Below are 16,570 nucleotides of genomic sequence, written 5' to 3' on the forward strand. Positions count from 1 at the left end.
GGGGAGACATGGTGGCGGTGGTGGGGGGGGTCATCCTCCTTTTGTTGTCTCTTCATGTTCTCCAAACTAAATTTTAGAATACAAGTGGAGGTGAAGTTGATTCGTGTTAGAAACAGAACAAGCCTCACCCTCCGATTAGGGCACAGAGGCATGAAAGGGTGTTCATGTAACAAGAGCAAGGTTGTTTCACTATGGGTCGTTATCACTCGAGCTAAATGGAAGCGAAAGTATCTGCGTTAAAACATCCCTCGCGTCACAAAACCACTTTTGACACAAAATGCCACTCCTGCCGTGACAAATGCAAAGCGTATCTTCGTGTGAATGTGTAACGCAGGTGCGTCACCAAGCAGGTGTGTGTTTTTATCGAGCTTGCTTGACATATATGCCGACACGTCAATGGAAGCTTTGAACGCCGACGCATTTATAAGGTCTAATGCGATTGCATTCGGAAACCACGACGGCTGCCTTCATTTGGGGGAACGCGGTGAGACGGGTCCAATATTGATATGCTGTTGCAAGCGTGTGCATGCATATGCGAATAACAGTCATGCATAGGAGCGGGGGGGACGCAAGCTCCGAATCTATTCCCTGAGAACGTGAGCAACCGTAACAAATATGCACGGGGTGTCAAGCAAGTCCACCCACGGCTCTTCTTCGGGGGATGGGGGGAATAAATAAATAAATAAATAAATGAGTGGAGAATGATATTTGAATGTGAGAAATGAGACAACTGTGTCTGCTCAGCTGGCTGCCCTGAGGTCTTGGAGCATGAATCTCCATCAGCAGGGGGACAGGAGACATGCTCAAGTACTAATTGGAATATCTTTGGAAGGTAAAAAGAGATATGGTCTTTTAATCACTTCAATGGTTTGGGTTCTGAAAGGTTTATTGAAGATCAACCCACTTGTGTTCTGAGATGAGCTGACCTAAAGGTCAATTTGTCGGGCCGAGAGTTCCAAACAAACACGGCGAAGCTGCGTTTAGCCGTTCTGCTGCACACAAATGGAAGCTGCCAACAGAAATGAAGTCAGCTTTGAGTGTAAAAGCTTTTAAATATCGATTTTTATAAAATCCTCCCCTACTTATGATAAAGGTATTTTAAACCATTTTAAAATCTTTTTTTTTCCTTTAAGTGATTTTGGAAACCGTTTATTTCTTAACTTTTCATTTTTTAAGGACTTCTATTCACGTGCCTCCATGTTGTCAACGTACGTTTTTGTCATTTTGGTCAGCTACGTTTGCTTACTCTGCTTTGCTTCGGAATGTGGCTCGCTGTTGTGTCCGTTAATGCTTCTTCGGTGCTTGTGTGAAGCACATTTGAGTTGCTTTGTGTATCAAATCAAGCTGCCTTGTCATACTTAAACAGGGTGGATCTATGATTAAAACACACACACACACACACACACACACACACACACACACACACACACACACACACACACACACACACAGCTGCCAAGGTATTCACAAATTATAAAGCCTCTCTCAGTCAATGACTAATGTTTTCATAGCGTCCCAGCACAACTAAATCAATCGCCGTCATCTTAGTTTTTGGTGAAATCTTGCATGCATATAAATTCACTGTTTTTATTGCTGGACAGGAATAGGATTGTGGTGATTCTACATTTCTGCATTTCAAAATGGAGCATGCAATGCTTTTAACGCCTGCAACTAGAGGTGTTTTTTTTTTAAACTCTTTTGGCAATATCGTGCCAGTACACCGCAGCGATAATGTTGAAAACTATAATCATGAGATGAGATTTTTATTTTTCCCTTCATGAGAAATAGAGACAAAGTAAGTCAGTGAGGCACAGCCAGTGGAACAAAAAAATAATGGCAGCAGAATGGCCCATTTCTTGCAGAAAGACGGATGGGCTAAATATAAACTGCAGTTAACTCTGACTCACTTTGAAGCGCGTATCCCGGGCAGTTGCTCTCCGCTTCAAAGTCAGGCAGCAGAAAAACGCGACAGAAATAGATGGTCTTAATTTAGAACTGTGGGACCGTTCATTTCAATATTTGATAAGAGGAAGAAAACCTCACTCCGACGCCCACCAAAATAAGTGTGTGCAAAAATTGGAGAAGTTGACAATGGTGACGATCTCGTCTGAACTCTTTGAGGGGCGGCGGTTATGACAGTGGACGGCTTTTCATATTTGATCAATAAAATGGGTTTGTTATCTATTAAATTGGTTGTTTGAGTCATTTCATAGTTTGTGTTATTTACATTGTTAGACCCAGCTAATTTGAAGAAAAAAAAAGTATTAAAATAAAAAAAAAAATCAAACCATGACACTGACGATTCAAACCGAATTTTGTGTATCGTTGTACTCCTAAATATTCACACCAAAAAAAAAAGCTGTGTGTCATTTGATGGGCTCAAAGTATTCCACTTATCTCTTCTCTCCAGAGTCTAATTTGTAATTTGCATGGGCTTCAAAACTTCAAACAGGCTGACATCAGGGCTGGTAGATTGTGAAGTGACTTTTACTAGACAAGATGTCATGTTGTCTGGTTAATTTTGTAGTTTTAACCTCAAGAAAAGTCACTGAGTTCATGACAGGATAGCGTACCAAAAAAAAACAAAAAAAAACAAACAAACAACAACGACAGAGATAATCATATTTTCCCTAATGAGCCAAGTGTGCTTTATCATTGGGCAAAGGCACGATTACATCAGCGGCTACGGATGGCTGACGACGCTTGCGCCGTCTCACCCGTTTGCCGTTTCGTTCTTCTCCTTTCACGTCTGCTGCCTTCAGAATCGAAGTGCAAATAACGAAGCCCGCGAAGTGCAACTCAAAAGGAGTGCATTGATATTAGCAGCCAGTCGGCGTCGGATCATATTCGGCTAACGTTATAGGTAGTCTTTTTTTTTTTTGCACTAAGTGGAACAGTTCAGTTGACTTGTTCAAGTTTCCATGTGGGGTGTGTGGTTGGAATGTGGACGTTTCCAGTCGGGACTTTCCAAACAATGAGGAAATAAACATGGAACAAAACGAAAGAAAAAACTGCACCGTGTGGCCTTCTTACTTCATGACATGACAATTGGAGAAAAAAAGTATTTTTCAGGGTCTGCCTAATACAGTTATCACGATTTATTGTCAACTAGTCAATGGACTGCACCGTGTTTGCCAGCAGTCCAGACCTGTCTCCCATTGAAGAAGTGTGGCACAGTATGAAGCCAAAAAATATATAACAATGCTAACCCTTGGACAGTTGAGCAACTGAGGTTGCGCACCTTCCACGCCTCAATAATTTGTATTGTTGAATTAATTTTTTTTTTGTTTTTCCTACTGCGTGCAAAGGCTGTCATTCAGAGTTGCATGCAGCGAGGCATAATTATTTCCTTACATTTGCTTCATCGTCAAGTCATCCTAATCCCTTTTTTTTTTTTTGGAAGAGGGGGGGTGGACGACATGATCCTTATTGTTATCCTGATTGAACAGATGTAATCCCACGGACTGTAGTAAACATTTTTATTCCATTAATTCTATTGCTCTGTTAAATCTGGGAACGGATTTGGAATGACTTTTCTGAATGGATGCACAGGCAGCCAGAGCAGGACTCATTTAGGAGGCTTGATGCGCAGAGGCAAGAGGCAAATGAACAAACTCAGCCACAGGCGTAAACAACTGCTTCGGCCAGACTCAGGGGGGCACTTGAAGGCTCTTTCTTGCTGCTTGCATCGCTAGCATTACGCATTGACTTCAATCGGAGCCTCTCATGCCAACCTTACAAGGCGTTTCCAAATGGTCACCTCCGCTGAAATCTGCCATAGTTGTTTTCGTGTATTTTCACCCGCATCAAAACACGGTGGATTTGTTATAGTCTGAATAAATGATTCATTCGTTAACCCTTTCAGGGACAGCGGTTACTATAGTGGACAGCCTATCATGTTATCAGGTTGCGGGTTATCATTATTGGTGCATGAAAGGCTTCATCTCCAAATGTATTGAAGTGCCTTTAGCTTGAAGAAACTTCAATTGCAAGTCGAAATCAAGCAAGCCACTTATCTCCCTTTTGTGTTCGATTTTTTTTGTCCCCCCCACCCCACCCCTCGCCTCGAGTACAAAGTGTCCATTTTGAAGCTTGATGTGACATTACTCCCAAAAGAACTGGGAAATTTGCGTCAAGCATTCAAAAGCGCTCTTCGTTTTTCCGAAGCAAAAAAAAAAAAAAATTGTCTTCTCGTGTGTTAGAAATGATGAAACCGTTGACCTATATTCCATATCTGAGGGGTTGGTAGAGTGCTGGAACAGAACAGTCATGCTGCAGAGGTGTGTTATCCCCCCCCACCAACCAACCAGCATGTTAAATGAGAAGTGATGTGTTTGACATTGAAGTGTTGGCACGAGCTTTGCCCGTGTACCCCACGGGAACAGTTTTAGATGTAGCACTGAGGGGGAGAAAAGTCTTGAGAGAAAAATGTATTTTTTTGAAAAGTAAGAAACCTGATTTTTAGCTCACATGGTGAATTTATAAACTTTAAATGTTTGCTCAGATTCCCCGACACAACAGTGTTCGAAAAGAACTTTAGGGAAGATGAATTTGCATGCGTATGAAATTATCAACATGGAAAGTCTGGAGTTATGAAAGTGCATAAAATGGACGTTTATCCAAAGTGGAAATTTTTTGCCTTGGTGAAGGATTGCGCTATTTTGAGCAATATCACGTCACGTACGTTTGCATTGATGTGTTTGACAGCGCTCACGTCCTGTCATCTATTCCTCTGGGGGGGCGGGGGGGTGGGGTTATTTATTTATACATACATAAATTTCATCTTAAGGTTGTATGCTGCGTACTTTGGTTCATTTCGATTGGTGGGCAACTTTCAATCTTTCGTCTTGGTCGGATCATCCACTCTGATGGCCACCGTAACGCAGTTTAAAGTCACATAACAAAACTTTAAATTTTGAAATATGAGCTCTGTGACAAAAAAAAAAAAAGCTTCTTTTCAAGCAACCCAAAGAACTATTACTGTTCGTTGGCCATAGTTCTGCGTGAGAGCAGAGATTTTTTCAAAGAAATCTGGCAAATGATGTTTGAAGTCGCTGAATTAAAGGGACAGAACACATTTTGATCTTGTCTATCGATTCAAAAACGCCTAAGTATGGCTTGTCCGACAATAGCAACCGCAGTAACAACAAAGCCTCAGAGCGTCCACGTCATCATGCCTTTGAGAAGGAACAAGACTGTCAAGTTCTGGCACAAACAAGGACATTGTGCTTAATCAAAGTAAGTGTCTGGTGAAAAAGGTATGCAAGGGGTGGCCGAGTCTCATTCCAGTCATACAAGCACAAACATACACCCAGGAGGAGGAGGTGGTGGCGGTGGTGCTGGGGTTTTGGGGAGACAGTTCGAGTCAGGAAAAGAGTTTGCCCCATCGTACAGTTACAAACATACCTCTCATGGGATTCTGGATCCACAAGATACCTCCGATAAGGTGAGGAGACCTGCCGAGCATTGCAAACCACTAAGCGTCCAGGAGATTCCCTTCTTTCACATCCACTTATCCTCAGTGATGCTGCTCCACTAGCTATTTACTCTCAATTACAGGGGAGATGATCCACATGTTTGGCCACCTGCTGCAGGATGAGCTGGACCAGTCTTGGGGAAAACGATTACATACACACACACGGTGCAAGGGGAGTTACATCACAACGAGACAAATCCCGGTTCCTTTCCAAACAAAATCGAAGTTGATCATCCAAAAGGAGATGATTGTGCAAAACAAAGCCCGCTCTGCCAGGCTGCAGACCTGAGAATGTGGCTGCGTCGTGTCACTTAGCAGAACGATCACGCGCACAATCGGCAACAATGGGGAAAGCGCGTGCACACGAACAATGCTTCCTGCAAGTGATGTGCGCTGTCATGAAGAGAAGATTACTGGCACAGTGATGCGGAAAGAGGGAGAAAAAAAAAAGGCTTGCAAACCATGACCCAATCACGAGGTTTCACAGTTGACCCGTTCTAAGTCTGGGCACGCAGCTCAGCTTCACTTGTCATCGCGGTGACTTTTAACTATTTCCCCTTTTTCTTCCCCCCCCCCCCCTACACACAGGGCACTAAAACGTCTGAACATAATGTTCTCTTACCTTCGACAGCCATGACGTCACTCCACAGATGCGGGCATCACTCGCAAAAGAGCTGGAGAAAATTTGTGAAAGTCAACGCTTTCTCATTGTACCTTTTCCTACCGTGTTATTTCATTGCTGCGGGCGAGCCGGAGTGCACAGCTGCTGCCGCGCCTCAAAGCATCACGGGTAGTGTAGTCTGAGAGCAGTGGACTAGCAAAACAGTTCACGCAAAGAAATCCGTCACAATCCCTGGAGAAGGGGAAATCAACCCCAAAAAATACAATAATATGTTCTATGCAGCACCACTAGCCAAAACACAACATTTTGATTAATATTACGTTTGTGGAATAAACAGCAAAATCCACTACTGTATTTTTTATCCATCTCAGGGAACAGCCATTTTGTCACTTGCTGTTGACTGAAAATGACATCACAGGTGCTCAGGGTTCAGGTAATGACAAATCATGGCGCACCTGTTTTCTGAAGCTGAGGCATGCTTGGTTGTTGCTTGAGCCCTGAGGAACTATGATGTCATTTTCAGTCAACTGCACTAGGCAAAATGGCCGCCCCCTGAGACGGGCAAAAATGGCTGGATTTTACAATACATCCTGATTTATATCGCGCTTTCACATCAGCTGCAGCTGTAACAAAGCGCTTACTGCTTAACTCATATTCCACAGACATAATATTCATCAGAATGCCATGTTTAGACTCGTGGGCTGCATAGAACATATTATTGTAAAGATTTTTTTTTTTGTGGTTGGCTTCCCTTTTAAACAGGGCTTTTTATACTGTGGATTATATGGGTCACTCATTCGTCAAATCCCTAGAGCAGGGGTGTCAAACTCATTTTTGTCGTGAGCCACATTGCAGTTATGGTGTTCCTTGGAGGGCTGTTATGAATTTTGGGAAACCATATAAATGTTTCATCACCTCCACATACTACATGCACAGCGTACAACAAATTGATGGATAACTAGTTTGAAAATCAGAAGTCAAAAATAACGACTGTTATTGTGGATTACATATCACAATTTGAAATTTTGGTCCAGACTTTAGCAAGCATCGTGGAACTTGACATGCTTTTTTTGCTTTTGCCGGCCACATCAAATGATGTGGTGGGCCAGATCTGGCCCCCGGGCCTTGACTTTGACACCTGTGCCCTAGAGAAAATAAGCACGGACAGAAGTCAATCAGCTTGTAGAATGCTACATGACTAAAAATTTTGATGTATGGCATTTGCTGTATCTAATGTTCTGATATTGAATGAGTATCGGATGTAAAATAAAACACTTTCAAAAAAAATCAAAGTTTTTAGTATGTTATTCATTAAGTTTATGTCATTGATGTAGTTTGAGATCTGTGTTTTGGCTAATGAGCCAGGTTAGCTAACAGAGTTGGCATGAGCATTGCGTTAGCCGTACGGATAAAGCTTATGCTAACCAAAAGAACATCATGACTTCACCGGATCAATCGAAAGTGATTCATCTGCAAATTCATTAAATTCACCTCCAGCTGTGCGAGAGAGTTTTTGAATGCCAATATTTCTGTCACCTTGCGTCGGTTGAAAGGAAGAGTCTTTCACATGTATAAAAGCATCCATCCATTTTTTAAAAATCCGCTGATCCTCACTTGTTGAGGTTCTGAGGGGGGTCAATCACAGTGAAGGTTAAGCTGTCACCAGGCATGCCCTTTTGCTTCGAACTTTGTTGATCTTATATTCTCGGATGCTTTGTCAGCTCATACACAGGTATTTTTTTTAATCCCCCATTGCAGCCACACCAGCAAGGTTAGCTCACATATCAAAACATTTGCCTTTACCTTTAAGGAAAGACTGTTTACTCAGTCGAACTAATTTTACACATGTAAAACACCCATAACAATGGTGGCCATGAGAATCATGCCGCTGCGCACATAGAAAAATGCTGTCACTCCTGAAAATCTGGCTTTGAAATGAATCGAAATGTGTTGAAAAATAAGCACTCGTGTTTTAGCTTATGAAAACTACAGCACATGAATCATGTTCCTTTCTTGTGCAAATCTGTTTATGTCATCATTAAATATTGTTCTTTTTTTCACGTTTTCAAGTTGGCCATGCACCATTTTGTAAACAGTGTTTAAAACAAACTTCAAATACAGTTTCCAGTTGGGGGAGGTGTGAGAGGAGATCGAAATGCATAAAACAAGGCAACAACAACAACAATTTTTTTTAAAAAGTGCTTGTCTGGACAACGCTTTGGAGAATCTCTCACTCCGGTATCACCAATCTTTGTGAAAGTGAGAGCTACCTCTTGAGTGCTAATTAATGCAAAGGGCGACCAATTTGATACACAGATTAAATTACCTTTAATAATATTCTTTTATTTGTCATAATGAATGATATTCATTTCAAGACATAGATCATGTCAATGATTTCTCACAATAATTAGGAATGATACATATCAATTGCCAATGCTTACCTTTCAAAAATCTCTCCCGGTGTTCACATTTTCATTTTCCTCACATCCACAACATTCCTCGAAAATCACAATGACGATGACCCGTGCTCCAGCCTAATGCATTTTGAATGAATTTGATGGATGAGAATTATATCGAGGTCTGAGCATGACAACAGCGTCGGCCACATGGAACAAACATATACATTTGCATAATGGTGCAAAAATCATAAAGCAAATGTATAGCTTTCACAATTCTGACAGAGGCAAGGGACAAACATTTTCAAAGTTTCAGAAACCATCTTGAAACAGGTTAAGCTAGCTAAGAGTTTACAAAAAAGATGCCCAAAACCGCTTAGAGAGGAATACCTTTATTCTGTCCAAGTCAACTGATAGTGCTTTAAATCGAGACTTTTTGAATTTAGTTTGATAGAGCAGATTGAGGAAAAGTTTTATTCCAATTAAATGTAATATTCAGGTATGCCCCAATGTGCTCCGAAGTATGTGATACGATTTGGACCTCTGGTTTGGCCACTGATGAGGACCAGCTCAGTGTCCTTGCTGGGGGCATACATGTTGAAGGATGTGCCGGAAGGCTGCCCGACTTGCAGTGTTCGACCTTTCTTGGTGACGAACACAAGTGACGTAATGAAACCAGTGAATTTCCCGGAAATCTGAATAATGCCTTCGTCCTTGTACAACTCCATCTCCTTGGCATCTCCCGTTTCAGCCCCAATTACAGGTGACCAAGTGGGACCGTAGCGTAATTGAAAACTGATGGAGAGAAAAAACAAATGTTCATTCGGGCTGGTTACAACAGTAACCAAATGGTTCAATCAGATTGTATGTGTCGTATATTTACCCAGTGATGACGCTGTTGTATTGCTCCCATACTCTGACAGCTGTGATGGCCCCATCTCCACTGAGAGAGAATGAGTCACCTCCCCCCGGGCCCACTGGTTGGGAAAAAGCGTATTTCTCGGCCAGGGCTGGAATGAAATAAAAAAAATTGTAAAATTTTAAAAATGAGGAGTGACAGTCATTAGCTTTTGTTCAAGTGTCAGACTTCTCTCTCTCTCTTTTTCTCTCTCTCTGTGTAGCGAGCTAGCTAGCTAGCTAGCGAGCAAGCTATCTTTCTAGCTTGCTATCGAAACAAGATGAAATGTTTACGAATGGAGAGTGTTGCCTTCATTGGCCTCACGAGTGGAAAAAAAATATAATCGGAAAGGAATGTGCAAGCTTGGCTATCGCACAGGTGCCTTACAGAAAGAATGTTCTGCTTTTCAAAGCTATTGTCTGGAATGGAACGACAAGTGACTTCCTCCAGTAAAAATGAATGTGGGATTTTTTTTTTTTTTTTTTTTTTTTTTTACTTGAACACAAAATATTCCTGTTGAGTCAAAGTCTTTTTGCCCCGTGTTACACTTTGAAAAGGGAAAATGACAAGATTTTTTTTTCTTATGATATACGTGTCAACATGTCAGATTGTTTACTTCCCACATATTTTTTTTTGTACATAACGCAAAATTGAATAACTCACCATTGTGAAATACACAAAGAAAGAGTGCAGTGACAATTACAATTCTTGACATTCTGTAAAAAAATAAAAAGCAAAAAAAAAAAAAAACGTAAGTATACACTTTATGAATTTGTTCATTTTAGAAAATGTTTCTTGTGATGTATTTAAGCAACCTCAGATGTTACCTGTTGGAGTTGTCAGATCACACAGCAAATCCAACAGCATCTACCTAGTCAAGAATCGGAATACAAAGTAGCCTATATGACAAACTTATTTGTATCCAAATACAAATAGATGTTAAAAATAAACAATATATTCTGTAAGTGTAATAATTACCTGTTAGAAAAAAAAAATTCTACTCACAGGTTATCCGCACAACGGCTCAAAGATCTACGTGTGAAGCTCAGACTCTTTTGTTTGAGTTCGGAGATCAGCTTTATAGACAAGTCTTGAGCGTGCCAAAGCCAAATGCTGATGAGAAACCAAGCCTATATCCTGGTTGAAGCAGTACGGAGAAAGCAAGAGATGTTGAAAATAAACAATGTGTTCTGTAAGTGTAATTACCTGTTAGAAAAAAAAAATTCTACTCACAGGTTATCCGCACAACGGCTCAAAGATCTACGTGTGAAGCTCGGACTCTTTTGTTTGAGTTCGGAGATTCGCTTTTCTGCAGGTTGAACTGCCCTGAAACAAGTTTTAAACTATCTATTCTACAGTACAGTGCAAGTACAACGAATATGCAAGCAGGAAAACAAAAGGCGAACAATACAGAAAATAAGTATTCAAAAGAAGATTGTTTCATTTCGTGAACGTTTTTAAATTGGTTATATTTTTTTGGGACAATGGGACGATAGCAGGTAAAACAATAAACATTTTTTCTATGAGGATTTTTTTTTGGGGCAAATTAATGATGTGACAGCACAAATACACACATTTCAGAATCGTCCCGTGGTAACGTAGCACACAAACAAAAAAAAAAAACAATACTGAGTTTTCGGTCGGAAGTGCCAAAAAGTCTTGGCACAATGTCACCTGGAATTTATCATTACCTCCGTCGAGCACAAAAAAAAGGAGATGTTTTACGAAATATACTGTACGCGAGTCCGAAAGAAGGGCATATTTATATACTTTCAGGACTAACTTAAAATGCCTTACACATGAACCACGTTTTTGACCGCAGGTTCAACTGTTCAATATTTCGGTCCTTTTTGCACAACTTGCTTTTCTCTAGCAAGGCGCTGAACAATAAAACTCACAACAGGTCATATCTCACCACTACCGAGGCATTGCGAGGCTTCAAACAAGGAGTGACCCCTGAGCTAAGATATAGAGAGAGACTGGTAGAGTCACAGAAAGGCATATACTGTACAGTAGACCTCTGCCTATTCACCGTTCGGCATTTGCGACTTTGTGGATAAGTGGATGAGACTGAAATAGATTTTACAGGTATACTCATTTGTGTTGTTTATTCAAAAAATTAGAAACATCCAATTAACCCTTTCAGGGACAGCGGTTACTACAGTGACTAGAAACGTCCAATTAACCCTTTCTGGGACAGCGGTTACTACAGTGGACATTTGATCATGTTTTCAGGTTGCAGGATGCATGGAGGGGGTTAAGTTCACCTGTAAAGGTTGTCATGTTTTTTTTTTGTGAGTAGCATCGATTATTTCTGTAAGGAGTAGCTTGAGTCATGTATGAATCGTGGGGTCGCATTAAAAAAAAGTACAATGTCTGCTAACTAGACACATCAGCGTATGTATTTAACTGTGAGATTGCATCTTTATTTAATTTTTTTGTGGGGGGGGACGATAAACGACAGTCAATATAGTTTCTTCGCCGAAAAAGCCGTGCACACAACATACGGCAGGAAGTTTTCCTTCTTTGATCGCTGAATGTTTCATGGCCGCATCAAAAAGTCATTGCAAAAAACAACAACAACAAAAAAACACAATTCAAGCCAAGGAGATGACAAAGCTTTGACAAAAGTTTGGTCGGTGCACTTTGGACCGAGATTTTATGACGATGAAAAAAAAAACAGCAAAGGGTCAGCAGGCAAAGAGAGTGTTTTATTAAGTACAAATCATTCTTCTTCTTTAATAGTATTTGCCATAATGTGATCCATAATCAGGCTCAGGACGTACGCCCCAGTGCGCCCCCAGGGAGGTGATGGCACCGTGGAATCGGCCGCTGATGAGGCGCAGTTCACCCTTCTCGTTGTCCGGGTACATGTTGAACGAGTGCCCCGTCGGCCGCCCCGCGTAGAGGGAACGACCCAAGTTAGTCGTGATCACCAGAGACTGGATGTTGTGTGTATATTTTCCAGAGATCTGCACGATGAACTCGTCGTGAAACAACTCGATCTCCTGCATTATGCCCAACTCCCGGCCTGCTATGTCGGTCCACGTGTAGTCATAGCGAAGTTGGATGCTGGCGGGGGAGAAAAGACATTGATGAAAAATAAATAAATAATTAAAGTTTTTCGTAACGCTCTATCATTCAATCATCGACATGAAAAGGATAAAAAAAAAAATAAGTAATGAGATTTCATTTTCACCCACTGACTATTTTGTGCCATATAAATTAGTTATTCACCCATAGACGAAGTTGTTGCTGGCCTCCCACAATCGGACACCGGTAATCCGCCCACTGCCGGTGAGGGCATAGGAAATACCTTGTCCCGAGCCCACATGTGGAGAGAATGAGTATTCTTCGGAGTCATGATGGCCTGCAAAAAAAACAAAAAACAACAACAACAAAAAAAAGACATGCACAACCTCTTTTGTGAATAAACACTCGACAACCCTTTCTCTGTAAAAAAAAAAAAAAAAAAAAGTTCATACAGAGTTAGTGTGCAGATTTACCATCGGCCAAAGCAGTTCTCGAAAGAAGTGCAATAAAGAGCAGTAAAATCATTCTGTGAAGACAAAAAACCGGTGGGGGTTAATAAATCATTATTCATATCGGAGGTTAATAAATCATTATTCATATCGGACGAACACTGCTAGCCTTACCTGTCACTTGTTTGGTGATTTTCTCTCTGACTGGAGGATACCTTTAAAAAAGGAGCGACCATAAAACCATATTTTATGTTTTTACAGGAATGCAGAAAAAAAAAGGTTTAGATCAATCTTACAGATTACACGCGTATTCCCGGTAAAGCAATCCCAGCATTAGTCCATCGGGTTAAAATGAAACCCAATTCATTTTGGCTGTTTATATACAGGAGAAATCTTTTGCACTGGCACTTCCTCCAAATTGGTGTTAAGTCGCAAAAGGTTGGAGGAGGTCCTTACGGCTTGAAAAGAAAAAAATAATAATGTGGCAGGTGTGTTTTAACTCTTCATTAGCTGTTGTACATGTAGAACCTGCCCTGCCTGTAATTTTCATGTGGCTTTGTCGTGTCTTTTTCGATACGACGTGACAGTATCGACACATTCAGTCAGTTTTAGCTTCGTTGACGATCGCGCTATGTCAACAAGCTAGCTCAAATCCTCAACCCGGCATTGGCTCGCTCGGTTAGCTAGTTCATCGTTGAATTTTGTTAGCCATTGCTATTTTTTTTGTAAGATGAATGGCAGCCCACATACTTTATTAGTTGAAAAAAAAAAGGCTTACATACAAGTTTTTCAGTCTTGGGATTGATAAATGTTGAACCCTTTCAGGGACAGCGGTTACTACAGTGGACAGTTTATCATGTTATCGGGTTACAGGGTGCGTGAAAGGGTTAATGGCAATTTATTGGCCTTCGAAGCAGCCTGCAAAAACAACAAAATGATGACAAAAATGACAAAGGTAGCCTGGAGAGGAAAAAGCTTTGAGAAAATGAGGTTGACAAATTGGTCTTTAATCACATGATAACCACTGCGCAAGTTCGCTCAGGACATAGATTTAATGGAGGTGCAAAATGATTAAACATCAGGCAAGCAGTGAACTTTTTCTTGATTGTTAAAATACACGGAGAAAAAAAAAATTTGGGTTGACTTTACTCAATTCTAGTTCATCAAGTGGTTGGATGAAATAAAATCATCTGGATCCAGATACATTTTGAAGTGGACTATATATCTACTTGAAAAATTGCAAATGATTTGATTTTATGCAACCACTTGACAAAATGACATTGAGTAAATTCAACACACCAATTTTTTCCCAGTGTACGCCCAATGCAGATGATGGGGCTCTTTAATAGTATTTTCTTGGTGCTTGATAAGGTTCAGAAACAACACCCCAGTGTGCCCCAAAGGAGGTGATGGCACCGTGGAACCGGCCGCTGATGAAGCGGAGTTCAGCCTTCTCGTTGTTCGGGTACATGTTGAACGAGTGCCCCGTAGGCCGACCCGCGTAGAGGGAACGGCCCAAGTTAGTAGTGAACACCAGAGACTGGATGTAGTGTGCATATTTTCCAGAGATCTGCACGATGGCCTCATTGTCAAACAACTCAATTTCCTGCATTTGGCCCCACTCCCGGCCCGTCACATCGGTCCATTGGTAGCCATAGCGAAGTTGGAAGCTGATGAAGATAAAATAAGCAAATTTGAAGAGGAGGAATATATCGATTGAATTAATCGAATATTTTTATGTTAAGCATTTCTGCATAGATTGTCTTTTTCGGGGCGGGGTTACCAATTCAATTCTCTACATGGACAAAATAAAGAAAGACGACGGCAAACCAATTCTTAAAATGTTAATTGTTCAGGCCGTGCTAAAAACAAATGATGGCAAAATTCATTTGCCACATTTTTCAAATAAAAGCGGAGAGAGAAAAAAAGTCGTCCGTTTGGAAGGTTGGGCTCTCATAGTTATGGAGTATGAAATTGGCGGAAACAACGCCACCAAGTGAACTAAAACTAGAACTGCTAGTTTTTACAAAGTACTGTGATGACATTTACTATTTACCACTGATTATGTTATGGCGGATGATGAAGTTATTCACCCATAAATGTAGTTGTTGTTGGCCTCCCACACTCGGACACCGGTAATCCGCCCACTGCCGGTGACCGAATACGAGGTGCCTTGTCCTGAGCCGACCTGTGGGGAGATTGAGTAATACGAGTGGCCGGGCCATTCTGGGTGGGGGGTACACACAAAAACTCTGTATTAAAAAACATTCGGTAGATTTGTGACCACTCTAGGTAAGGCAACAAGTGAAAATGCAAATATACCGTCAGCCAAAGCAGTGATTGAGAGGAGCGCAAAAACGACCGTTAAAATCATTCTGTAGAAAGAGAAAATTGGTTGAAAATATTGAATAAATCATTATTAAGATGAGATAAGCGAAAGAGAGCCTTACCTGCTACTTTTTGGACGATTTTCTCTGTGATCGGAAGATACCTTTGACAAAGGAACTATATAAAATTCATTGCATCAAGGAATGCTGAATTAAGAAAAACCTTTTTTTTTTTCATTAATCCATCAGTTGAAGTCAGGATTCCCCTACAAGGAAGTTTCAGCAATAAGCTGTCAGGCTAAACTGTGAATAGTAGTTAATCTTGGTTTCAATTTATACTGGCACTTTTGTGCGTGCAGTTCCTTCAGATTGATGGAGGAGGACTTAAAGCCTTTCAAAAAATGTTTCAGGTATGAAAACATATCTGTTGATCTCTTTGACATGTGGAACCTGCCCTGTCCGCATTTTGTGTGTGACTGACATGTGTTTGAAATACTTTATGACGTCACGACGTTGATTCATTTTTAACCTTGTTGACTTTGGATCGATCTAATGTACAGCCGTAGTGGCCAGGCCAATTAGCATTCTCCTTGACAATCACGCCATATTGTTCATGCTTTAATTAGAAAAGAATGCACCTCCAAATGTCGTTTCCAGATACGAACATGTTCGGGGGGGGATTTGCGATTTCTATTTTTTTCCATTGCAGTAATTTGGCTAAAGGTGCCAGTACCAATCGCAAAGTGTGCGTGGATTGTTTTGTGGTTAGCTAACCGATAGCATCCATGCTCCCCACTCATGTACATTTAATTTTTAGTATGATTATTTTGAATGCGTTTACTGACACAGACCACAATGATTGATCACCGGTCAGTTCCATAAAACAGCTGACGAAGCCTTAAGGGGCCCGAGGGCATTACGGGGGTCCTCAACCTGGAAAAAATGGGTCTTGTAATCTTCAAGTGACGATCATTTTAGCTTTTACTGTCACGTGTTGCTGTAATTGTTGCGGAGGCACTTTGTGTTACAAAATAATGGTTAGAACTTCGCAATACTGATGGGAGGCTAATGTGCAAACATGTACTGTAAGTTCGAAATGCTGCTACGGTGATAAGTTGCTAATACACGATTTTAAAAAAAGGCAATACAGTAAACCGATTAAAAAAAATTTAAGCCTGTCAATTCAATAAAATATAAGTTTTGCTAATGTGAAAATGAGCTTTCCTTGCATTTTATTGTTTACAGCACTAAAACAAATAAAGCTAGCATGTTTTTTGGGGCTGCATTTTTAAAAGCCACGAGTTAGCACCACAACGAAACGTTTTCCAAATCGACCGGCGGAGAGACTGCTCTGTAATTTTACGACAGC

General features: G+C 40.9%; 4 protein-coding genes and 1 long non-coding RNA gene across 12 annotated transcripts in view; 1 reads left to right on the plus strand and 4 right to left on the minus strand.

Moving 5' to 3' along the window:
* The window catches only part of samd12 (sterile alpha motif domain containing 12), an 85,620-nt gene extending 79,239 nt beyond the window's left edge, over positions 1-6,381 (minus strand). For 4 of the 5 annotated variants that reach the window (XR_002168652.1, XM_019873683.1, XM_019873682.1 and 1 more), the window contains exon 1: positions 5,407-5,563. Coding sequence is in view for 4 of the 5 variants with exons in the window: in XM_019873683.1 (XP_019729242.1) it covers positions 5,407-5,467 (61 nt within the window). In the remaining variant the exon portion in view is untranslated. Of the gene's footprint in view, positions 1-5,406; positions 5,564-6,098 lie in introns of those variants that run through there. The other variant, XM_019873684.1, reaches the window with a different exon arrangement.
* LOC109518070 (uncharacterized) lies at positions 5,359-5,926 on the plus strand. Its single transcript, XR_002168653.1, has 2 exons — positions 5,359-5,446; positions 5,560-5,926. It is a non-coding gene; the product is annotated as an uncharacterized LOC109518070 (long non-coding RNA).
* A 2,044-nt stretch (positions 6,382-8,425) lies between the features above and the next one.
* On the minus strand, positions 8,426-10,278 carry LOC109518065 (zymogen granule membrane protein 16-like). The gene is made up of 4 exons (XM_019873678.1): positions 10,220-10,278; positions 10,056-10,108; positions 9,378-9,504; positions 8,426-9,289 (listed from the first exon to the last, which is right to left on the minus strand). The coding sequence occupies exons 2-4, from the start codon at positions 10,105-10,107 to the stop codon at positions 8,977-8,979; spliced, it is 492 nt and encodes a 163-aa protein (XP_019729237.1). The 5' UTR covers position 10,108; positions 10,220-10,278; the 3' UTR covers positions 8,426-8,976.
* Positions 10,279-12,081: 1,803 nt separating this feature from the next.
* The window catches only part of LOC109518062 (zymogen granule membrane protein 16-like), a 21,709-nt gene continuing 17,220 nt past the window's right edge, over positions 12,082-16,570 (minus strand). Inside the window, exons 1-5 of one of the 4 annotated variants that reach the window (XM_019873674.1) lie at positions 13,171-13,301; positions 13,049-13,089; positions 12,899-12,951; positions 12,630-12,762; positions 12,082-12,464 (exon numbers count right to left, since the gene is read on the minus strand). In XM_019873674.1, coding sequence (XP_019729233.1) covers positions 12,131-12,464; positions 12,630-12,762; positions 12,899-12,950 — 519 coding nt within the window. In that variant the 5' untranslated portion in view covers position 12,951; positions 13,049-13,089; positions 13,171-13,301 and the 3' untranslated portion in view covers positions 12,082-12,130. Of the gene's footprint in view, positions 12,465-12,629; positions 12,763-12,898; positions 12,952-13,048; positions 13,302-16,570 lie in introns of those variants that run through there. The other 3 variants (XM_019873675.1, XM_019873673.1, XM_019873671.1) reach the window with 3 other exon arrangements.
* On the minus strand, positions 13,861-15,494 carry LOC109518063 (zymogen granule membrane protein 16-like). The gene is made up of 4 exons (XM_019873676.1): positions 15,325-15,494; positions 15,197-15,249; positions 14,968-15,100; positions 13,861-14,544 (listed from the first exon to the last, which is right to left on the minus strand). The coding sequence occupies exons 2-4, from the start codon at positions 15,246-15,248 to the stop codon at positions 14,217-14,219; spliced, it is 513 nt and encodes a 170-aa protein (XP_019729235.1). The 5' UTR covers position 15,249; positions 15,325-15,494; the 3' UTR covers positions 13,861-14,216.

The sequence above is a fragment of the Hippocampus comes genome, unplaced genomic scaffold (genome assembly GCF_001891065.2).
Source record: "Hippocampus comes isolate QL1 unplaced genomic scaffold, H_comes_QL1_v1.1 scaffold585, whole genome shotgun sequence".
Classification (NCBI taxonomy): domain Eukaryota; kingdom Metazoa; phylum Chordata; class Actinopteri; order Syngnathiformes; family Syngnathidae; genus Hippocampus; species Hippocampus comes.

Excerpts from the sequence above, each read along its gene's own strand:
- LOC109518065 (XM_019873678.1), bottom strand. The coding sequence starts at position 10,107 with ATGTCAAGAATTGTAATTGTCACTGCACTCTTTCTTTGTGTATTTCAC. Across the intron at positions 9,505-10,055 it reads TCTTTGTGTATTTCACAATG|CCCTGGCCGAGAAATACGCT; the intron begins GTGAGTTATTCA and ends ATTTCATTCCAG. Across the intron at positions 9,290-9,377 it reads TACAACAGCGTCATCACTGG|TTTTCAATTACGCTACGGTC; the intron begins GTAAATATACGA and ends TCTCTCCATCAG.
- LOC109518063 (XM_019873676.1), bottom strand. The coding sequence starts at position 15,248 with ATGATTTTAACGGTCGTTTTTGCGCTCCTCTCAATCACTGCTTTGGCT. Across the intron at positions 15,101-15,196 it reads AATCACTGCTTTGGCTGACG|AATGGCCCGGCCACTCGTAT; the intron begins GTATATTTGCAT and ends CCCCCCACCCAG. Across the intron at positions 14,545-14,967 it reads AACAACAACTACATTTATGG|CTTCCAACTTCGCTATGGCT; the intron begins GTGAATAACTTC and ends TATCTTCATCAG.